At 50.7% G+C, this 23,238-nt stretch overlaps 2 protein-coding genes across 3 annotated transcripts in view; one reads left to right on the top strand and one right to left on the bottom strand.

The window, feature by feature from the left end:
- The first annotated feature begins 34 nt into the window (after nt 1-34).
- On the top strand, nt 35-11,040 carry rgs22 (regulator of G protein signaling 22). Its single transcript, XM_030102415.1, has 24 exons — nt 35-56; nt 135-163; nt 256-318; nt 403-585; nt 673-758; nt 1,941-2,098; nt 2,331-2,901; nt 3,023-3,184; nt 3,263-3,437; nt 3,550-3,672; nt 3,841-3,942; nt 4,741-4,935; nt 5,494-5,586; nt 5,849-6,039; nt 6,142-6,304; nt 7,025-7,195; nt 8,151-8,213; nt 8,701-8,859; nt 9,020-9,199; nt 9,296-9,469; nt 9,534-9,677; nt 9,763-9,856; nt 10,758-10,823; nt 10,889-11,040. Exons 1-24 carry the CDS (start codon nt 35-37, stop codon nt 10,960-10,962), a joined length of 3,441 nt encoding a protein of 1,146 aa, XP_029958275.1. The 3' UTR covers nt 10,963-11,040.
- Nucleotides 11,040-23,238, bottom strand: part of vps13b (vacuolar protein sorting 13 homolog B) — a 312,159-nt gene continuing 299,960 nt past the window's right edge. For both annotated transcript variants that reach the window (XM_030102906.1, XM_030102905.1), the window contains exons 55-68: nt 22,890-23,176; nt 22,397-22,524; nt 22,120-22,316; nt 20,844-20,962; nt 19,772-20,219; nt 18,298-18,459; nt 17,826-18,054; nt 15,520-15,696; nt 15,113-15,283; nt 14,793-14,969; nt 13,554-13,656; nt 12,292-12,460; nt 12,143-12,223; nt 11,040-11,755 (exon numbers count right to left, since the gene is read on the bottom strand). In XM_030102906.1, coding sequence (XP_029958766.1) covers nt 11,507-11,755; nt 12,143-12,223; nt 12,292-12,460; nt 13,554-13,656; nt 14,793-14,969; nt 15,113-15,283; nt 15,520-15,696; nt 17,826-18,054; nt 18,298-18,459; nt 19,772-20,219; nt 20,844-20,962; nt 22,120-22,316; nt 22,397-22,524; nt 22,890-23,176 — 2,697 coding nt within the window. In that variant the 3' untranslated portion in view covers nt 11,040-11,506. The remainder of the gene's footprint in view (nt 11,756-12,142; nt 12,224-12,291; nt 12,461-13,553; nt 13,657-14,792; nt 14,970-15,112; nt 15,284-15,519; nt 15,697-17,825; nt 18,055-18,297; nt 18,460-19,771; nt 20,220-20,843; nt 20,963-22,119; nt 22,317-22,396; nt 22,525-22,889; nt 23,177-23,238) is intronic.

Raw genomic sequence — 23,238 nt, 5'->3', positions numbered from 1 at the left:
AAGTGTGTAGGTGTTGGTGTTTGGGTTCTGAACAATGTGTGGAGTAATTTCAGCTGGTAAGAGCTTTCGAAGTGTTAAAACTGACTTTTTGTAGCTGTGTGTTTTGTAACCCGAGTCTTCTCTTGTGCTTGCAGAGTTTTCTCGTCTGACTGCAGACAGTTTTGTGAGTACAATTTGGATTTCCTCACGTTTTCTTGTGTGACAGTCGATGTCACGCTCTCCGTCTCTAAGCGGTGTGTTTTCGTCTCCACTCAGGAGAGTTCCCTCGCCGCTGATCCAGTACTGCTTCACCACTTCAATGATTTCTTGAGCCTGCCGGTAAGGTCAATGTTGACCCGCACGTCCCAGCTGCTGGGTCACCTGGCTTCTCAGACCCTCCATGTCTTTGACATGTTTCTGTAGTGTTTCCCAGAGTCTCTGATGTTCAACCAGAGGTCTGGGCTGTTTGAGGTGGTGAGCGGAGCAGCCGGGGTCGTCTCCAGCAGAATCAGATCGGCTCTGCTCCGCAGCAGATCGCTGCTCCTCACCGGTGACCCCACAGCCCTCGGCTCAACGCCCAAGGTGGAAAACCACTACACGGTCCATGTAAGCAGAGGAATGGTACCTTTTTCTTAACTGACGGGTGTTATCAGAGGGGGGCCACGCTGACGGACGTCTCTCTGACCTTTGCAGTGTCTGGACACAGAAGAAGGAATTCAGTGGATCAAAAGGGAAAGATTGCCCTTTTTCTTTCAAAGCGACTGTTACCATGAATACAGGTACAACAAGAGTAAGAGTGTAGGATTTTCTTAATACTTTAGCATCCATAATTTACACTGATTTCCTCCAGGAATAATAAATGCTGTTGTTTGATGTAGTTTTTAATAGACTCGTACGATCCGCCTTAACAGACATTGAACATAAACACTATCCTACTGTATGAAACAGACAAGTTTGGGAACATCATTAAAAAAACTCATTTGAGCTAAATGACATTTAATTTATGGCTTTAGGAGTTCTATAGATTCTGTGAAATGTGAATTCTTGCTGCCTAATTTGACACAAAAAGTGTTGCGTTTGCTATAAAGTAGCCTGAATGTAACTGACTATATGAGGGGTGGGTTTTTCTTTTTTAAGAGCCACAAAAAGCTGAATTTGATCCCAGGTGGGTCAGACCTGGAAAACTGACAGGAGGTATATGGTAGATTGATATTTTGTTTGGTTAACAGGATCAGTAAAAACCTTGAGGATGGATTTTGATAGATTTGCTAAGTGTCATCTTGCGGGTAAGAATGAACCGTCATGTGAGCCAGTTCGACACTAAATGAACGGCTCATTGGATTAGAGGCTGATGTGCGGTCATATGCTCTTGGATTACGTTTACATGCCAGGTGTACCAGCTGGTCATGTTTGAACTAAAGACCAAAGCAACAGCATTTAGAAGTTTAATGCAGATGTGCGTCATTTTCTCAATTTCTAGAAATCCTACTAAAGCAGCTCCTATCTCAGAAAAAGTACAAACTATTATCCATGTATTCCACCATCAGCTTCAATCAGTGAGGTTTTAAGAAATGGAAAGCAATGTGTCAATTAAAAAATATGGTCAAAAAACTTACAACTGAAAACTGACAAACCAAATTGGACTTTTGCTCGATCCCATTATATAAAATCTGTTATTTTTCACTGGTTTTTTTGACTGACACTGAGTATTATTAGATACAATACATTTCAGCCATTGTTTACAGAGTTATAATTATGCCTGAGATGCTCATGTTGTCCTCTGTTTGGTCTAATGCTTTATGCATCTTGAAGCCAGATCCCTGTACAGATCAGATCAGACAACAGACCTTGATAATAAAGCCATGCTTAGGTTCAATAATTACGGTAAAAGAAAAAAAAAAAAAACGATGTAAGTTGTGAGTGATGACAGCACGTCTATTAACTATTATTGTTTTGTCCAGATTGGAAAAGTTGCTCCTGCAGTGGGACCCAAACGTCTGTCTGCACAGAGGGAAGAGCTCCTCCGACCGAGCCACTCGCTCAGCTCCACAACTGCGTCCTTCTCAGTTTAACCAAACTACAATGAAAACCAGGACACGGTCATATTCTGAAGAGCATTGTTCGCAGATAGAAGGTGTTTACCTGACAGTTTACATATTTCTGTGTACTGTGAACATTACCCGAAAACCAAGTCATGGATCTTTTTATTTTATCTTCCCTCTTGCTGTACCATGTTTTTCATCTGGCTACAAACAGACCTGTGAGCCCAGAGAGCGCTGAACCACCCAGATCTTACTGCTGCTGCTCCGAGCCAGAGAGCTCAACTTAATCTACCTTCTTGTCTTCATCAGGTTCTCACTGCCGTTTACCTAAATGTGAGGAAACACAGAAACCTGAGCGCTGGAGGCCAGCCGGTGTCCTGGAGGAGGGCCGCAGAGAGCCCAGTCTGCAGATGTTTGAGTCCCTGGACCAGCAGCTGGACTACCTGGCTGCCAGAGTGGTAACACAGGTCCTGAAAGACGTGCAGAACTTGATGGATGGCCAGAGCTGGGCAAACACTTCAGGAGACGGGACTAATTGCCCCAGCGCAGATAAATCCCCTCAAAGCAGCGTTTGCCAACGGCCAGCAGACAATGACAGAGAGAGATCGCAAGGAGAGAAAGAAAGAGTTCAAGATGGCAAGAGGGGGAGTGCAGGCGAGCAGGCTGAATGGGATTGGAAGAATGGGGAGGTGGAGAGCAGAGGCACACGGCAGGAAAAAGTCCTCGATATTTGTTGCCACGGCGCCTGTTGCCAAGTGAATCGGCCAGGCCTGGAGGAGTTTAGGGAGTTTCTGCGAGGGACGCCAGGAGAGAAGCTGATTAACCTCTGGATGGACACAGAGCGACTGAAAGCGACCCAAGAGAAAGAGCGAAAGAACAGGTAAACACCGCAGAGCGCCCGGAGGCTTTTCTGGGACGTAGGAACGTAGTTTGGAAGACGTCTGTATTCTTGAAGCACGGGGAGATTACAGCTGTTGGACATACGGTGGTGTTTCTGTCAGGCATTTAGCTGTGATGAGGAGCTGGTACCTGACGAGCAGCAGTCACACCTGCCTCAACGTGGAGCTGCTCTCCAGACTGGGACTGACCACCCCCCTCTGCTGGACTGAGGAGAAACTGCACTCAGTCCAGTCCTGCCTCACTGACTCTCTCCTCCACTACTGGTAAGGAGCTGAGTCACAGAGTGTATCCATCATTACACGTGATGAGGACTTCTCCGTGTTGCTGCTCCGCCCTTGCAGGACTCCGCGGTTCTTGTTCTCACGGTGTGTCCAGGAGGATCCTCCTGCCCCCCCTCCTGTGGCGCCACACACAGGCTGCAGTCAGGGCTCCACACCTCCACCTGTCCCACGTCCTGAAACCTGCTGGAGTCGATCCTACCGGACTGTTCACACACCTGAAGACCTCCTCCACAAGGTTTGCATCCTAATACAGAAACACATGGGAAGAAAATAAATATTTATTTTGGTCTTCCTTTCATGCTTGCAGAATGGAGATCTTCATTTTGCTGTGTTGTGTTTTTCTTCAGTTGCAGTCTATCAGCGGTGAGGAGCTTTCCAGAAGAAGAATCGAGACGATGTTAGATGCTCTCTGTGCTGAATCCCGATCTGGTTTCTATTTCACTCATTTCTGTGAACAGTCTTCAAATCAGGTACCAAAAACTTTGTGATGTAAATGTGATGAATTTCACTTTTACAGCCTGTACAGTGTATGACCGCTTCATTTACAGCACAGTTTATTATTAATATTGCCAGAAAGTGGAACATCCACACATTCAAACGTGTGCGATTGTAAACTAAGCTTTTTGTTTGCGTCTCAGCTGTGGGTGAATGCAGTTTACTTCTGGACCGACCTGCAGCACTACCATGAGTTGTTCTACCAGGAGGGACTCGATGCCTACAGAGTCCAGAGGGAGGCGCAGGTCTGATCTCCACGCTGGAAATACAGTTTCTGCAATGATGCACAGATCAAGAAGGAAATGTACTGGGTTTATATGATGTTAAAACATGACGACTGCTTCAAACTGAGGTGGAAGCTGGTGCAGTTTCTGCTGACTTCCTCATTCTGAAAGCACATCAGCTTCTTTTGTGAACAACATTGTATTGCTGCATTTGTGTGCTTTTCTTGTCATAGTCAGGTTCTACGTCATTTTCTGCATGTATTTCTGCAGATCATGACATATTTTATTGTTCTCAGGATTGAAAACACTACATGTTCTGGGTTAAGGACACCAACAGTCAGAATTCCCTGTGTTTTTCATGTGGTTCTTTCAGAGATTTTACTGCCAGGCCAAATGTGAAATATCACACTAATTTCATGTCATGAGAAAATCGGTGTGCTTTTGTATCTCATGTTTTCTGTGGAAAAAAATTGGTTACAGCTCATTTAAAACAAAAATAAAAATGCTGGATGCAGAGGAAAACATTATCCAGTGAGATAAAGGGGAGCTCCTTCAGAACTGAGGCCAGGAAAAAAAAAAATCACCCGTCACAATGAGTCAGAGTTGGAGAGAAGAAATGTCTCAAAGTTAAAAAAACAACAACAAAGAGCAATCAAGGAGAAGGCAGAAGACGTAGACCTCAAAATGCAGCAGAGCATAGACTCTATTTACTGCTCCTCCCTTCAACACACACACACACACACAAACACACCTGCTCATGTTTGTTTGCTGTTCCCATGATTCCCTCTGCTGTCGCTCTGCTCTCCTCTCCTCCTCCAGCTCCTCTACTTCACATACATCTGCGGTTCTGCGAGGAGGAGCCTGGGTGGAGACGAGAGGATGAGCCGGGAGGTGTACGACCAGCTGAGCCCTGCGTTTGAGGATCTGTTTGACGGGGTGGAGGAACACGCCCTGCAGATCCTGCTGGAGCCGTGGACACTGCTGGTCGACAAGGACCAGGAGTCCCTGCAGCAGGTCAACATACGGAGTATTCATCCATTCATTCAGTTAATAATGACACAAAGCTCTCAGAAATGTCTCTGAACAGCTATATGTCCGGCTGGGATACATACAGAACAATATCTGCTCTGTGGAGTCACAGCAGCTGCAGTACGCCTCTGATGGCCATCTTGTCTTTCTTTCAGTTTTGTTTTCAGAGATTGGCAGCAGCATTTTCTGCCATCAGTCTTTTTTCTTAACAATATTGATTTTTAAAGCTCCATTTAGTGTTTTTACCCAGAAATACTCTACGGCTTCATGTGTGGGCCAAACGTAGGTCTTTTTCCAAAATGCTGAAGGCCAGTTAAAGATGAAATTTGGCCCACGGGCTGTAGTTTGGAGGAAAATGTTTTTAGGAAAATGTTACAAATGATGTCTTAAGAATGATGCTCTGAGGTAATTATTACACAAGAGTTAAGTGAAAAGCTCACGGAGATATTCAGTTTCATACGTACCCAGCCGGAGAACCTGAAACCTTCAGTTGTTTGATTTTCCTCAGGATGGATCTGTGCGGTTTGGTGTGTGTCCCTGCAGGTGTGTGTGCAGGAGGAGGTGCGTCGCGTCGACAGCCAGGAGTTCAGGGAACTGACGAGTCTGTACGAGGAATCGGAGCGGCAGCTGAAGCAGGTCAGCCAGCGTCCCGCCCGTCCAAGATTTATAAAACGCCGGAGCTCAGCTGAAAGCCAGAAAACACACCTGTGAGCCTGAAAGGAGAGCGGCCGCCCACCTCTGGGCTCAGGAACACTGGGACTGGAACTAAAGTCACGTCTCCAGCACTGGACGACAGAAGAAATGATCCTGTGATTTAAAACGTCTGCTGGTCTTCTGAAGTGATGCTGTGAGGTTTTGAAGCCAAACCTTCTTCTCTCTGTCTTCATCTGTTCCACAGCAGCAGCAGCGTCAGTCGGAGTTCTCCTCTTCATCGATAACTCCGTCGTCTTCCTCCTCAAAAAGTCACAGGTCGTCTGAGTCCTGGTCCAGAGTGTCTCCAGAGTACCAGGGTTACCGATTAGGTTCTTTACTCCGTCACCGCCATGAGATCGGTCACTTCATGTCCTTCTTAAAGAGACAGGAAGCCAAGTGAGCAGTGTACACACACAACACACACACACACACACACATACACTTCTACACACTTTAAAGTGTGTGTGAAAACAGCATGCTTGTTCTGTTTGGCTTCAGCATCCATCTGAGGTGCTGGCTGGACCTGGAGCAGTACAGGAGGACTCCCCGGAGGGACGGCGAGGTCCGACGGGAGAGGTCCCGCCACATCTGCTCCAGATACCTCAACACCAAGTACTTCTTCAGCCCCGACAGCCCCGCCACCGCAGAGCAGCAGGCCGGCGTGGGTTTCAGTTCCAGCTCCGGCGGGGCATCCAGATGTAGACGATCTGCACGTCAGACGGTGGTTTCTAACCAAAGTCTGAAGTTGCTCTTGTCTTTTCCTTCTTTGAAGGACAAGCGCAGTCTAACTGTTGATGCGGACTCGGCTCTGCTGAATGACCTTTGTCGCTCCCGTCGTATAAATCCCATCAAGGCAGCCTCTGAATCTGAGCGTGGCGCTTCTCGCTGTGGGGATCGGGCCCGGCCGCTGTCTTAGCGTCTCAGCGTTGCTTCTCGTCTGCGTGAGCCGTGTCAACAGACTGACAGCTTTACTGCTTTGGCCCTTCACTCCTTCAGTCACTCAGTCTCTGATTGGCCTCCTTTCATCTTCTGAATCACTCCTCGGTGCCACGACTGGTTCTCATTTCTGGGGTCTGTGTATGCGTGCACGCATATGCACGCATGTCTGCGAGATGAGAGGAAATATAAAGGAGATATAAAAAGGGAGACATGGCCAGATCGATGTATGAAGACAGAAAGCAGAGAGGGGAGATGAAGAGAACAGAGGGGTTTGTGGGAATGATGAAGAGCACAGCAGGAGGCGGGGAGGAGAGGAGTTTCCAGTTGGGTTTCCCCCTTTTCTTCCTCTTGTCCACCTCGAGAAATGCGCTTCATGTGGTTTTGTAGAAACCCTCAGCCATTAGGAGAGAAAGCAGACCGCTGTGTCCGCCGTGTGTTTCAGATCCTGCAGATGACAGGTGGGCTGGAGCGTCTGAAGTCGGGGTGCCTGTCAAAGTCCGCAGTGGAGGAGATCCGGGACATCGTCAGGACTCACATCGAGAGGACCTGGCTGCCTCTGTTTCTGTCCTCAGCGGAGTTCACAGAGCGACAGGAGCACAGAGCAAAGGTGCAAGTCCACCAGCGACATACGTTTTATTTCATCATTACATCAGTGTTCACTGCTTTTGAGACATTTCCACAATGACTGCGATGTTTTGAACCAGATTTCTATGATTCCCAGAATATAGCCAGTGGACTCCTCCCTCACCATCTTCAGGAAATGACTCTGAGCCTTCCTGGTTGTTGATCTCAGCTGCTGATCTATTGGGAACTTTGAGAAAACTTGAATTTTCAGCAAACATTCATGATTCCCTGCTGAAATATCTGAGTGACTGTGAGGTTTCCTGGAGCTTCGTCTGCAGGACGACCTTCTCGGTCGGGGGTGAAACAGACACTCCTTCACTCGCCTGGATAAATGTAGCCGATCCTCAGACACCCAGCCTAATTCATGCCGCGCTGCTCTCTGCCTAAACATGGACGAACTCCTCACATTCCCATCGGCCTCAGCTCAGGAGCGAGCAGCACGCCTGTGTTCAACACCACACACCTCTTCCACGCTTTATTATTCAAAAAGTGGAAGATAAACCGGTCCGCGCTCGGCGGAGAGCGTCTCATTGTTTCAGGTGTCGCGGTAAAACGACCTGCGTTTGATTCCAGCCGTACGCTCGCCCCGACGTGAAACGGAGACCAGAAATCAGACGCACATTAGTGCTACGTGAGCGAGTACTAAACGCCGTCAGCGTCCTGTCTCGCTCTCTCAGGTTGCCTCATCAGGTGGAAACATGTAAACCACACATTCGACCTCATTATGCCATCGAGCTTACCATGTTTGGTCACATGGATCCTCTCATTAAGTAATGAGAGGCAGGTTAACGTTACACCGACGGAGGAGATGAGCAGAAGGTTCAGAGGAGATCTCGGAGTTTACACCAGCGGCGAAGAGGACTTTAGTGAGTGTTAATCCTTCTTTACTCGGTTTTTGACTTTTGACCTGTGTGTGTGTGTTTTCCCGTGTGTTGCAGCCACAGGCAGCAGACGGCCGCTCACATCACGCCCTCCGCCGGCGCAGAGCGAGGAGAGAAGGCTGCAAGGTAGGAGGGAGTCCCCCAGGGAGGCTGGAGATATTTTGAATGGACTGAAATAAGGCATTTCCTGGCCCCGGAGCCTGTGTGATTTAGTTCATGACTTGGCTTCCAGCACCGGCGTTGTCAAACACCATTCTGACCTGGAGGTTAGTTTTCCCGAAGCGGATCCAGGATAAATAAGATTAAAGCATCAGAATTACTAACCTCCCTTTAATAGTCTTTGGAGTGTTTTCAATGCAGCTCTGGTCCCGACCTCTACTCTCCTCTCCGCTCCGCAGCAGAACTGCGACATAAAGCATGAACATTCTACACAGAGCAGCTTGATTACAGGAAGGACTGTTCTGCCTTCATGATTAACATCCTCGTCTTCAGCATTATTAGTCATCACTGGCTAGAACAGAATACTCTCAGTAAAGGAGTTTGATCTGTGAACTGTTGTGGTATTTACATGGAGGACAGATTTTTTTTTTCACCCTGTGTCGCTGCTCTGCAGGCTGAAGGCTTGTGGATGAGCTCCTCCAAAGAGATCCTGCTCTTTCGCCGAGTCCTGCTCAACCCAGTCACCTGCCAGCTCTTTCAGCACTTTGTCTCCCTGAAGGGAGACTTCCTGGAGAACGACGTGCTCTTCTGGCTGGAGGTGCAGAGGTACAAGGTAAAAAAAAAAAAAAAAAGGCCCTGACAGGCTGAGGTCATGGCAAACTTGTCTTGATTAATCAGTGATGTTAAAAACTTCAGCAGGGATACAAAAGGAAGCGACGCTTGAAAGCATCAACGTCAACTAACGGTGCCTTCCACTCCTCTTCCTCCTGCAGGACCTCTGCCATTCCCACAGCGATGAGACCACCATCCAGCACAAGATCTCCACCATCATCAGCTGCTTCATCAGCTCCTCCGTGCCCCCCGCCCTGCAGATCGACATCCCCCCGGAGCAGGCCCAGCACATCCTGGAGAAACGCCACCAGCTGGGCCCCTACATCTTCAGAGAGGCACAGGTGCAGCACCTGCAGTGTGTCTCTTCTTCTGGTCTGTGTGTGTGTGTGTGTGTGTGTGTGTGTCCGTGCTTCACGCTGCTGTTTCCTTGTGTGTAGATGTCTGTTTTCAGTGAATTGCTGAAGCTCTGGCCCGAGTTTGAAGAGTTACGCAACAGCATGGAGGAGGAGCAGCTCCGTCCTCTGCTGCAGGAGAAACGAGTGAAATACAGAGCCAGAGTGAGACGACAGAGGAGGAAGGAGGAGGAAGAGGAGGCAAGGAGGAGAGCCCAGGTGAGGAGACAGAGACAGAGAAAATCAACACCGCTGCGGCTTTAACCTTTTCTCTGTTTAACAGGACGAGCTGGAGAGCCCAGACTCCAGCTGCAGGGAGGAGGAAGAGATGGATTACGACGACGAGACGGAGGAAGAGCAGGATGGAGGGAGTGAAAGGAAGCTGTCCAGGACACTGAGCAAAGTGCGGCTGACTCCCCCTCAGCCGGTCAGGAGCTGAAGGACTTCTTCATTGGTGCGGTGAAGACGCGCTGAAAACTGTGCTGAAAGGAATTCTGTTCATTTCTCCAAAGTTGTCGTGGTCGTACTCCAAGTACATGGCGGGTCTGAAGAAAGAGGAGGTGCTGCTGAGGAAACAGAGTCAGACCCCCCTCTCCTCAGTCTTAGGTACACACACACACACACACACACACACACACCAATATTCTTCCATCCAGCTGACGGCACTCTGCTACTAGTCAAAGTAAATGGAAGAAACCATAACAATGAAATGACTCCTTGCCTTTTCCCACAGTAACGTCCAGGCTCCTTTCTCCAAGCCTCTGATATTACCTGGCAGCCAGGGCCAAATTGCTGTCAGACCACCCCCCCTCCACACATCACGGCCGTCTCCTTGGCAGAAACCGGAGCCAAAGCAGCCACTTCGGCTCGTCCATTAATTGTCAATGTTCTGTGCAGGAGTTACTTCCAGCCCGTAATGAATGAGGATACATGGAAATGAGGCGTAGTGAAAATTGTGTTTTAATGGGGGGAAAGAGGGGAGCGAGGCCGAGAGCAGCACAGATGGAGATCATCAGCGGTGGACAGAAGTCACACAGCACATGGATGAGCTGGCAGGTGTTATCAACACGTCTATTGATCCTCTAAAGATTGTCATCTGGGCTCCTGAAAGCTGGGCAGACGGGCCGCCGCGAGATTGTCAGCTGTCTGAGTCACACGTCTTTTCTTTATTTTAACAAGTCCAAACAAATCCTGCTCCCATTACGTCAGGTGTTAAGCACCTACGCCGACTCTCAGTCAGGCCGCCGGTTCAGCTGCAGCTTTAGAGCCTTGTATGGTTAAAACAGCTCGGAACATTCGGCGCGGTTCCTCGGCGGCGTCTCTTCTCATCAGAACAACCATTACTCAGAATCTGTGTGGAGACCAGGGTTTTGGGACAGTAGCACCAAAACTCCACGTATCGACCCAGAAGACGGCCTTGAGGAGGACTTAGGGAAACGTCTGACTGCTGTTTCTGGATTTGTTATTCAACCACGACGAGCTACTGACCGCTCAGCTTCTCTTCCAGATTCCTCCTCGTCCTCCAGCTGCAGCCTCCCGTCTCTGCAGCGCTCCGCCGCCTCCGCAGCAGGCAGTAAGTCAGCGGCACATGCAGACACGCTGCCCTCCACGAGACTGACCTCCATGCTTTCCCGCTAGGCGGCAGGCGAGGGAAACGGCGGCACGCAACGCGAGCCAGCACCAGCCTGACACGAGCCGAGCAGCAGGACTGACTCTCCGGACCGAACCCGCCGTTTCCCAGAAGCTTACACAGAAGCACGGAGCTCCAGTTAATAATTATTGGTTTTAATAAAACATTTCTCTAACAATATATTATTGATTATATACATTAAAGGCATTAGATCTCAGAGGTACGTTACAAAAGGCAACAGGTTTGCATCACGTCGGGGTTGGCAAGAACGAAACGGTTCAAAAAAACAGTGTTATTGTCCAACAAGTAAGTATGTTACACGGCGTACGAAAAGCTTTTGGTTGACAGCTGGAATCGCTGGCGTCCATCAACGTGGATATAATATTGCACTTAACGTTGGCACAAGACTCGGCGAACACAGAACGTAAACACCGCAGAGTGAAGCGTTACACTCCTGACAGGAATCGAACACTCCGACCGGCTCTGCGTTTCTCTCCAGCTACGAGAAGTTCAGTGTCGACGCTCAGACCTCGGTGTGTTTCTGTGATTCGGCCAACGTGTCTCTGGAAGGCAGGTCCTCCCGACAGGAAGTCGTCTCTTTAAGGCTTTGTTTGGAGCGGCCGTTGTCAGTGGAACCCGATGCGTAGCGCCTTGTTCTTCACCGTCATGAACTTGCTGACAAACACCTTGGCGAAGGCGGGGTCCACCAGGTAGCGGTAGCACTTGGTGACGGAGGGCGGCGGCTCCGCCAGCGTGACGGCGGGCTGCAGCTGCAGCGAGCCCGCCGAGGGCGACAGGAACTGCGAGGCCCGCGTCACGAAGTCCACCAGGCGCCGGTACTGCTGCTCTGACAGGCGCTCGCGAACACCGTCGCCCTGAGAGGAGAGAGCGCCGACGTGACTGACCTGCCGACAGCGCTGCTGCTTCAACAATGAGACCAGAGAGACGCTCCTGTGTATATTTAGACCAGCGCCACGTCAGCAATACCTGCTGCAAAGGCTGATGGGTGACACTTCCTTCTACCTGCTGCTTTTTTTTTTTTTTGTTTGTATGGAGATTTAAACTGCTCAAAACTAGTATCTTCTTATATTTCTGCTAATAAAAGGATGAATAAAAGGTGGAAATTCTGTGTTCATAGAGCTAATCGGTCTTACATCAGGAACTTGAGATTTCAACATCAGAGTTGAAGATGAATTGACAGCTCACTTATCTCTAATCATCACAATATATTAGTAACAGCTCCATCTCGGTGGCAGTCTCACCTCGGCGTCGCTGGCGACGGGCTGCTGCTGTAACGTGAGCGTGAGCTGGTCCTGCTGGCCGGGGTCCTGCTGACACTCCACCTGCAGAGGACGGGAGCCGTGAGCGAGCCCGGCCTCATACCGGCAGGAGCTCGCTGCCTCTCACTCACCTCTGTGATGGGGAAGGCCTGCTGCTGGGTGTCCTCGCTCAGGCTCACCACGAACAGCACCTCCGAGGTGAGCAGCAGGCAGCCGGCGTGCTCCTGGCCCGAGCCGCTCACGATGGTCACCTCCAGGGCCATGTGCAGCTCCGGCCGCCCCAGAGACTGCAGCATCTTCCTGCGGCGGGACAGCAGAGCGCCATGAGGAGCGGCCCACACGGAGCAGCCGGGTGACCCCGGCACACACCTACAAGTGGCCCGGAGTGTCGACAAACATCCTGCAATTTACATTTCTCCCGGTCCGATTACGCAGGAGCGGAGCGGGGAAGTGTGTGTGGGTGTGTGTGTATGTGCAGGAAGCGGAGCGTTCAGTCATGTTCCTCTGACGGAGTGTTTACGCTGGACGGCAGGTGTTCCCGTTGCACAGCAGATGTTGAGGCCACCGCAGTAGGGACGCGCGGCGTCTGTTCAGTGTTACTCTGCTCTCGCTGCCTGACCTCTGCGGCGCCTGGGCTACCTGCGGTAGTAAAAATAATTGATGGACGCCTGATGGAAAGCAGTGCGACGGCTCGGCGGCGCGAACCGAGCCACAGGGGAGCATTATCTCAGCAGCCACGCATTCATCTGGGTTCATCTCCCTCGAACATTAACACAGCTAATGAGGACTCGTCACGAGGAAGACTCTGTGAGTTTGGCTTCGCGCTGCCTGACACTGAAGGCAAATGTTAGGTTGCTATGGCGACCCAAATGAGGAAAGAAAGGAACATCAAATGCCACAAATGCTTCTCGTGCAGCACCTGATGGCGGACACAGAGACTCCCTCATAAATCAGCGCTGCGGATCAGACGCCGAGGAGCTGCTGCAGAGGACGGCGCTCGCCCTCCACGCGATGGCACTGGGAAACGTCTCTGGACAGACTCAAAGCTAAACAACAAGAACCAGTCGTAGCCGCCGGCTTTGGCAGAGAGCTTATGAAAACCTTTTACCATGGCTGGATGAGAACAAGGCCGGGCGGGCTGGCTACCATCTGTGGGATCAAGGTCAAACATCTTTCCAGACGGGCGGGGGAGAGGCGAGTAGGTAATGAACCCTCCAAACTTTTTTCAAACAAAACAGCAAAAATGATGAGAGCTTTGGAGGGAGAGAAAGAACAGCCCGTCTTGGAGAGGATCCAAGAAAAGCAAAGAAGCAAAGGCGAGAACACATGTCCCGATTTCAGAGAGGAGCAGCAGCGGAGCGGGCAGCAGGAACGAGAGGCTGCAGCGTCGTACCAGACGTATTTGAGGTGGCTGTTTGGGGCCAGAGCGGACTTCTCCTCTGTGGGCAGGTAGAGCTGCTTGGGAAGCTGCCACAGTCCTGCTCCATGGAGGATCCCTGCAAACACACAGAGAGGGAGACAGATCGTCAGGGTCTGCTAATGAAGGTAAAAAACAAATCTGGGAATCTTCAGTCAGAAAAGAGCGAGTTTGCATGTTCTCCCTCTATGTGTGGAAATACTCCAGCTTTTTCCTCCCACAATCCAAAACCACGTGTTTGAGGAACTGACACACCGAGGAAGGTTCAGATATTTGAACAATGATCTGCTGCCTGGACGACTTCAGGGTTTTTCTGTTTAAAGTGGAAACACAGAAAAAAATCTGGACTGACTGAACAATCTGAACGATTTTCATTTTCCATTTTTAAAGAAACCAAAATAAGATGAAGGAATGTTTATATTGTCGCTAACAGCATTAGTGCAAATGAACGACTATGGTTAACACGATATAAATCAATGACAAAATTCATGTGCTGTATTCCGACTGAACGGACAGAGTGACGCTTTAGGCTGCTTGATCCCGTTCCAGGAGAGGACAGGAGCTGGAATACACACTGTGTGTTCCTGGTGTTGTTCTGCAGCCTGTTGGCAGGGCTGTGACTGCAACTTTTACATTCTAGGAAGAAAATAGACACTGGATCATGATAGCTGTGTGAGTTCATGATCCGTGTGTGTGTGTGTGTGTGTGTGTGTGTGTGTGTGTGTGTGTGTGTGTGTGTGTGTGTGTGTGTGTGTGTGTGTGTGTGTGTGTATGTGTGTGTGTGTGTGTGTGTGTCACAGCGTGAATCAGTGCAGCAGGTGGAGATGAGCTGCTGCCGGTGCGCGGGTGTGTGTTTGCGTTGCTGTGCGTTCGGAGGGGGTCAGGTAGGGGGGCTGGAAGGCTGCGAGCTGGAGCCAACACACACCGACACACAACCTGGACCCCCAATAAAACTCAGTAATGCCAGAGCAACGCGCCGCCAGAGAGCACGAGTGTTTGTGAGAGTGTGTGAGGAGGCCGTTCAGCAGCAGCCTCCTGCGTCCGGCCTTAACAAGCAGCTGGACGAGGCTGAGATGTGAGCGGGGAGAGATCTTCTATCCACTGAGGATTCAGGGCTTTTAATTCATACATGCGTTTACTGAGGCTCTGGTGTGTGTTCGATTCTCTTTGTAACAAATTGTCAGGTGGAACTGGAAAAATATTTGCCGGCCTCACCGTATCCAGTCTGGGACACGAGCTCAGCCGCTCCTCCGATGGGCTTGGTGAAAACCCCCACGATGCCTTTCCCCACGCCGGAGATCATCCCTTTGGCCTTGGTGCCAGCCGAGCTCTGCAACTCCCAGTTCCTCTGGAAGTTCTGCATGGGCTGGTCCACGATGCCCGCTATCGCTCCTGAGAGACAGAGACCGAGAAACACAACGAGCTCTCAAACATCCTTCCAACACACCAGAGAGATGTTTGTTTTTGTTTTTTTTTTTTCATTGTCATTTTGTCAAAGTTACGCGTGTCGTGCCTGTCTGTTCCCTCTCCCATACCTAACAAGCTGATGCCGAGTCGCGACAGTCCCTGTCTGAGCCCGTCGCCCAGGCTCTCCGGGAGCTGCCGCCTCCACTCCTCCTGCCGGGTGTAGTGCTCCTCATCCAGAGACAGGCGGTCCATGTTCCTCGCCAGGCTGGTCGCCAGGTTAGTGATGGACGTCAGGGTGCCTGGACACACGGTTCGATGCCAAGTGATGAGATGTTAATTAAGTCTGGAAGTCAGTCCAAGCTGAATGGTTAATTAGACATCTGCTACTGCCTGGATGGATGTGTCCTCACTTCACAGCTTTCGTTCGTCACTCGTCACCAAGTCTTATTACCAGGCTTCATCGCTCCACAAACCTCGATGTAAAGCCTGCCGAAGCACTCTGTCACAGGCGCTAAACACACAGAGACGGCAGTACCTTTGGAGATGTGTTTGACGAAAGACGTGGTCCCTCTGGACACGCCGCTGACGAAGGCCCCGGGCCCGCGGGTCAGGCCCTCGTACGGCAGGCGGAAGAAGTCCGACACGCCGTTCCCGATGCTCCGCACCAGGCTGGCAGGGCTGCCCAGGATCTCCAGAGAGCCCACCACCCAGCCTGAGACCCAGAGACAGACAGAGCAGGAGACACCGGGGCGGTTAGACTGCAGCTCGGCATCCAGGAGGGAAGACGCACACGGGAATGTGGATTTGGCTCACACTCCCTTCTGAATGACAAAGAACATTTTAGCAAGTAATCACTCACTAAATCATCTTTTTTCTCCTCCAGAAAAAGATTTCTTGAAATCATCATAAATAAATCCAACTTTACGATATTGTTGGAGGAAGACTCTGGTGTTCTAATATAAACTTTATGGATCATATCCACTAATTACACAGTAATGCTTCAGATGACTGAAAGATGTTTTGCATCCAGCAGAAATGACGAACACACACACTCACACACACACTCACACACACACCCCTGCATGACATCATGCATGTGCCACAGTAAGATTTACGGCCTCCTCCTATCTCACCTCTCTCATTCGAGCGTCCAGTCCCCTTCAGATGGCACGGCTCATTGATATTTATGCGCTGACAATTGCATCAGAGGAATCGAACCGCCATCCGTCGGGACGCCAGGCCCCGCTCTGCTCTTATTCTCTGTCAATTTGCGCTTGACTGATGGGCTCTAATGGGAGGAAACCGACTCCGGTGGGGCCTCGTGGTTATTTCTGCTTCATCTGGTCTCCCAGTTGTGGTTTTAGTGAAGCATAAAGTCCTGACGGGAGCTGATGTTTACAGGCCTGAGTCATGCTTTTAAACACACACACGCACGCGCGCGCACATACACACGTACGTATTTAAGCGGGCGTATGCACACAGAGAGAGTGTGTGCCTTTTAATGCGCTCTACACGGCATGTGCAGAGATTTACGCCAGTGGGTGCACATCTGATCGAAGTACCGCACATCCTCGTGCTAATCGGTCCCAGAATGCAACGCTTCCCGGAGCCCCCTCGCTCCGCGATGACTCAGGAAGAGGAGGACGAGGTGAGGTGACGTGTTGAAATACGAGCAGAAATGAGGTCTCTAACAAGAGACAGCGGGAAGGAAGCGTCTGGCCGCGGCGGTGATTTCTGACGTGGAAGTGACTGGGTTAAGTCGCACCATGTGTGCAGGAGGACGGACGGGAGCGAGGCGAGGAGGAGAGCGACTCCGGCCCGGTGGCCGCTCGCTGCTTCAGGGCGACACGCCGCCTCGCAGACAGGAGGTGGAGAGGAAGTCATCCGTCAGGCTTCATGTTCAAAACTGTGAATTATGAGGGAGTGAAAAGCTTTCTCAGGCCTCCGCTGACGCTCCAGCACCGAGCAGCGGGGGCCTCCTGCATCCAATCAAACCCCAGCGCCGCGCTGTGAGAACCGCCGGCAGACTCTCTCACTCCGTCACGTCGCCTTCTGCCCACGCCGGCTTCCACTGAGCTTCCCCAGCAGGGCTCTGAGTGACACAGCCGCTCGTCAGAGGCCGGGCGTCTGCTCCGTGTGGCTTCATGACTGGAATAACCTGCACACATGGCCGCCAGCCGGGTGTGAAGGCGTCTGCACGCCTGCAGCAGGTGAAAGAGCTCAGACGGTCCAGAATCAAACAGCACTGTCACATGTGGACCTGGAAGGAGTCACTCACCGCCTCGTCTTCTCCACACTTCAATCCTGCACTCCCTCCCCCAACTCCACTTTTTCTGCTACAAATCAAAAATCACCCTGCTGCCTCCAACCGGCTCAGAAAGCAGAAGCTTGGCTTCCTCCACCGACTCCCTGTCCAATTTACAATTGATTTTAAGATTTTACAAATTACTTTTAAAGCTTTTCTGGGTCTGGACTCAGTTCGTTGCAGGAACATTGACCCGGGTCCACATGATCCTGCTCTCAGAGCATCAGCTGGGAAGATTCTTGAGTTTTTTAGAAGCGAGAGGCCTCACAGGTTCAGTGCCATGTCCTGAAGTCACTCGAAAAAACCCACTGAAGTTATTGAATGATGTCGACCTGATGATGATTAATTTATTTGGACTTATTTGTTTACCCTCTCTCCCCTTTTTCCTCTAAAACAGTTCCGTGTGACTTGTTCTGGCTTGTATTTATCACTCGTTCTGCCTTTGATGTTGCATTTGGATGATTTTGCTTTTGTGGGCTGTAAACGTAGCTTTAAAGAGCTGCCGCATAAATGAAGTGAGTTCATAAGCGGCCTACCGGCTCTGAAGAGGGCTCCAGCAGCGTAGTGCATGGCCAGGGCGTGCACCAGCTGCCTGGCGGTGGTGCACAGCGGGCCCCTCTCGAACAGGGAGAAGGAGAGCGGCGTGTGGTCCGAGGCGATGTACAGCTTCAGGGAGGCGTGGATGCTGACCAGGAGGTTGACGGGCTGGATGACGAGCCTGCGCAGGCGCACGGGATGGACCAGCGCCTGCACCGACTGCAGCACCTGGACGCGACAGCCACAGACGTATGAGTAACATCACGAGCCCGGCTCCGCGGGTGCGCGCAAAAACAACAACGGTGCATTGCTGCCCACATCATTTGCAGACCCGCTGTGCGCCGTAATGAGGCTGGATGCAGCCTCCGGTGCGCCTGGCACGGCCCGAAGTTTCCACTGTGCTAACAGGATAATGAGGGCGCAGTGACTAAAGCAGAAAGCACGCGGCTGAATAAAAACATAATGGTGCACCTGTTCGGGGAGGACGGGTGCTAATCTGGGCTCTGCGCCCCTCTGAGACTCGGCGCCCGGGGCCAGCGAGCTCTCCGGGATGTAGGTGTGGAACAGGGTCTTTATGTAGTAAACAAACGTGTCCTCCAGGTAGACTCTGGCAGGCTGCAGCTGGAAGGTGACCTGAAGGTGGAAACAAAGCAGACGAAGCATGAGAAACGCTGCTTCACAGGCGTTCTGAAGGAGGAGAGAGTGATCCGGACAGATATATTACCAGTCTCTTACACACTGTGACAGCTGCTGAAATGCTTTCAAGTGTCTCTGGACGGATTTTTGGCCAAAGCAAAGATGAAATCATACAAAAGTTAAACAAATTGTAACACTGTGCTGGAGCAGTTCCAGAGGGCTGTTTTTAACTACAAGCTACATTACGTAATGAAAAGGAAGAGACAACATTTTCAGCATGGAAGTACAAGAAAACACACAAAACACACTATTTAGTCTTCATCGTGTAGACGATAAACTCGGAGTGCATCACTTTCAGTCTGATTCCACAGAATGGCTTCTACAAGTTTTGATTAATCGCACTGAATTCACGAGAGCTTTTGAATAAAAAAATACATTTAAAAAGTCAAACGCAAGATTTCAGCTTGTTTCTAAGTCCAGTTTTCTGTATGTCTATATTCACAAGGCTTGTGACGGTATAAAGGCTAACTGAGTGCAGCCTTCCAGCTATAAATCTAAAAATTAAATGAAACGTGACTCTCTTAAGAAACTTCAGAGCTCTAATGCTAGCGAGGCTAAAGCTGCTTAGAATCATATCAACATGAGGCTCATCAAAGAAAAGAAAAGGGAGCATGTGAGTGTGGAATTTCAGGTGAAAATGCATCATATATATATTTATATTTATATATTTTCGTTTTGTGTTTACACAGAGATTTAATGAAAACAACGTCTGTTCACACGGAAACATCAGAAATGCTCAAATCGATGTAGTCATCCATTGAGAGTCGACCTGATCCATGGATATCTTATCCATTATTTTCAGTGAAAAAATAAAAAAAAAACTTTGGACAACCCTGCAGGAGAGCCTGGAATATATTCATGATGGAATACATAACGCTCCACTGAAGTTTCTGATCAAAAACCTAAAATTTAATTCACATCAAGAAGCGACTTGGTAGCTTTTCTCCTTTCTCCCCCTTCAGGGTAAAGAATCATCAAGCTTCTCCTGGATCCTTTTCTTCAGGCGTACAGAACGTCAAGAGGCCGTCTCTGCAGCTGCACTGGCACCAAGAACCTCTTCAGAAATGTTTTGGATTTTATTTATCCTCGTTCAAGCTCTCTGTTGGTACTTTTCTACACTGGTAACACATTTTCGTGTACTTGCTATTTTCCTGCTTGCGTGTGAGGAGGCTGTTGATGGAGAAAAGAGCGAGAGCCACGTGAGGACAGGAAGGGAGAGGGAAAGAGAGAGAGAGAGAGAGAATCTAACCTCCTCCACAGTGCACCGGTCTCCAGCCAGCATCAACCTCAGCTGCAGAAAACAGGAGCGTTTGAACTCCTCCAGCGCCTCGGGGGACTCGCAGGGGTTGGCATCGCTGCTCCACGGGCCCCCCGCGTCCGGCCCCCCTCCCCTCTGGTCTTGGCACAGCAGCACGGGGAAGTGGAAGCTCGCCCGGTTGTACAGCTGGTTGTCCACTTGCAGGCCGCAGCAGTAAACCTCGATCAGGGAGGCGTCGGGCGTCAGGGCTGAGACGGCCGCGGCGGCGTGCTCGGGGGTCAGGTCCGGGGGCAGGGGGGCCGGGGCGGGGCCCAGGCTCAGCAGCAGCTTGGTCAGGGTGAGTCTGAGCAGCTCCACTGACCCGGTGGGGCTGGTAATGTCGTCACTCAACGCCACGCTGGCCTCGCTCAGCAGGACGCGAACAGACAGCTTCGAAAACCTGAAGATTCGACGGGGACAATGTGAACGAACAGCTTGGACCATGGAGGAGAAAAAAAGAGTAAAAGCTGGGTGGCTTTCACAGTTCAGGCTTTCAGAGGGAACTGAAGTCGTGTCTGATTGTCCTGATTATTTGTAGAGGATAACAGCAAACCGCAGCCATTCATCTTCAGCTGATGTTTCACACTAACTTCCCTCTAGAGCACATTAACCAAGATCACTGAGGTAAGATGTTTATATTTACTTAATATGTGCTCGTATTAATACCCTGCTCTGCCAAAATAACAAAGCAGCTCGGAGCTGATGTAATGGAATAAAGCTGTATTGCCGTGTTCTACTGTACAACTAATTTCACTCATGACAACACAAGGAGGTTTTATTGCCCTCCTGTGGTGAAAGCCAGGCCTGCTTCTTCACGTCTGGAGTGGAGGAACGACCTCTGCATGAAAACACTGCTGGTAACAATAACCGTGAAGCAAACTGAAGCGGGAGCGATTGAAGGCGCGCGGGCGCGCACCTCGGCCTCGGGGCGAGGAAGAACGGCGAGCGCGCCTCATTTGTTATGGTACAAATATGTACGGAGCATAAAACTGCAGCCATAAAAGCGGGGCCTGTGCAAACCTACCTGCTGTGCTGGCTGATTACAGCGTCCACGCTGCCCTCTGGTGCCAAGCTCAGAACCAGGGTGCCGCGCTCGAACAGCACGTCGATGTAGAGGCAGCCGAAGCCCGGCAGGAACACCACCTGCAAAACCAGCACAGAGCCGCACTTTCACCCGGAGCTGGAGGGGTGTGTGTGTGTGTGTGTGTGTGTGTGTTAGCCTCCACCACTGCAGGCTCAGAGCGATCACACAGTCATGTGTCACCGCTGAACGCTCCGCTCGGCAGTCATAACAAGTGTGGCCTTTGACCCCTCACCCCAACCACGGAGGTCAGGCTCAGACCTCACAGTAACCAGAGATACGCAGCCTCGGCCTCAACCCCAACCTCACTGCTGGCCAGACACAACACCAAACATCACCAACACACACGCACACTGAGCTAACCCTACACCACTGCACACACACGCTGCTCGGCCCAGTGGCTCTCAGACTGTACACATCTCCACCGGGGGGCACCAGAGAGCTGCAGGGGTTAAATCTAGGGGTCTGTCTCGCTCCTTTTCCCAGCTTTAGTCTTTGCTGACAATATGTTGGAGGAAATTCTGATAAATAGAAATAGGTTATGAATAAAAACCAAAAAATGTAAATAATAATCTAAGCTTTAAATGCAGAACCAGACGTGTGAGAACAGCGGAAGACGACATGCTAATCACTACCTGCAGTATTTAAAGGTTTGGCGGGGGGGCCGAGGGGCTCATCTTCCACTTTCAGAACCAAGAGGACGAACAGATGGGCGCAACAAATTCAGAAAACTGTTTGTGTAATCTTCTGATGAAGCAAACACTTTGTTTGTTGACATAAACAATGGAAAACTTTCTGGAAAATTTCAGGGAAAATGTATATTTAAGAGATTTACTTACAGGTTTAGTGTACCAGACTGAAATTAGTTGAGTAATTTGAAACATCAGTAAACAAAAAAAACAAAAAAACAAAAAAAAAAAACCTGTGATAGGAAAAATGTGCTTTGCAAATAAAAACGTAACGACTGCTGGCTCCGTCTGCCTGCGACGGGGCGGTTTGGTTATCACTGCCGGCCCTGATGTCATGCTCCTTATTTTACATCTGCAGCAATTAAGCAAGCCAGCGCTCTCATCCCTGCAGATGTTGTTATGACTGAAGTGTTGCTTTCTTCTGTTTATTAACCCATTAACACCAACACACATGCAACACCTTCTCCAGCAGAAGAGCGGTCCCAAACACCCTGTGATCAGCCTCAAAGAGAGGCGGCCACATGTTCTACCTGAGTGCCCGGGCAGTTGATGTCTACGGGGTCCGTCCAGTCGGTGGCGCTGTGCTCTGAGACGGTCTTGAGCTGCAGCGTGGGCAGAACCTCCTTCTGCCTGCACTCGGGGAAGCTGGAGCAGTGGTAGTAGAGCTCGTGGTGCAGGGAGCAGTTCGGAGGCAGAGGCCGACAGTACACCTCGGTCCTTGGAGTTTCTTCAAAACAAAAACAAGAGCATGACTGAAACGCTGGTCGGCGGAGAGGTGTCCGATGACGCCAAGCCACGCCTTCCTACCTTGGACTGTTTCCTTTAACAGCAGCGGGATGGGACACTTGTTGTGGATGAGCATGCGGGGGCTGGGGTCCTGGTTGAGGGTGATGTACGTCACGCCGAGGTGCTCCTGATACGTCAGCACTATGGCTCTGAGGATCAATCAACACACACAGGATCATCTAAAAGTCTGACACACACTCGGGAGTGGGAGTGAAGTCTACACTGTCAATGAGGGAAGACACAGCAGGGTGTATGAATCTGCCTCTATCGCTGTTTTTGGTTACTGAAAACCATCCAGGCTGTTAAACAGAAAACAAGGTACTAAACGGAGGCAGAGAAACTGGCAGTGGAAACGCTGAGGGCATTTCTCCTCCTGCTTCATCTCCAGCGTTTAACAAAGTGTGACTTGCAGCGACGCCTCCAAGCTTCACATCCAGTGCCAGCCTGCTCCTCGGCACCGTGCTCTCAATGGGCTGTCCCGTCCAGCGGCCCGCTAACGCTCTGCTTCACCCACCTGCTGCCGGGGCCACCGCCGGAGTCCGCTTCCCCGGGAACACACAGGCTCTGTCTGGGGAGGTCCGGGCGGACGGGAGCGGGGAGGCTCCACGCCGGCGACCCGGCTCCGGCGCCCACGTCTGGCAGCGAGCTGAAGAGCATGTATCTGACTGGCAGGGGGAACTGAACCTTCCCCGCCACGCTGGTCTGGAGCAGGTCCCAGCAGGGCACCGAGCACGGCTTCGGCGGGGCAGCGTCTCCGCGGGGAGGGAGGGTGAACATGGCGGTCTCCGGGATCTCACAGGCCTGTGAGGACGACATGGTTTAGACAAGGAGCGCAAAAACAGCCAAAAAAAAAAAGGCAGACG

Source organism: Salarias fasciatus, chromosome 11 (genome assembly GCF_902148845.1).
Source record: "Salarias fasciatus chromosome 11, fSalaFa1.1, whole genome shotgun sequence".
Classification (NCBI taxonomy): domain Eukaryota; kingdom Metazoa; phylum Chordata; class Actinopteri; order Blenniiformes; family Blenniidae; genus Salarias; species Salarias fasciatus.
The sequence above is the reverse complement of the archived record's forward strand: the minus strand, read 5'-3'. Positions and strand labels throughout refer to the sequence as shown.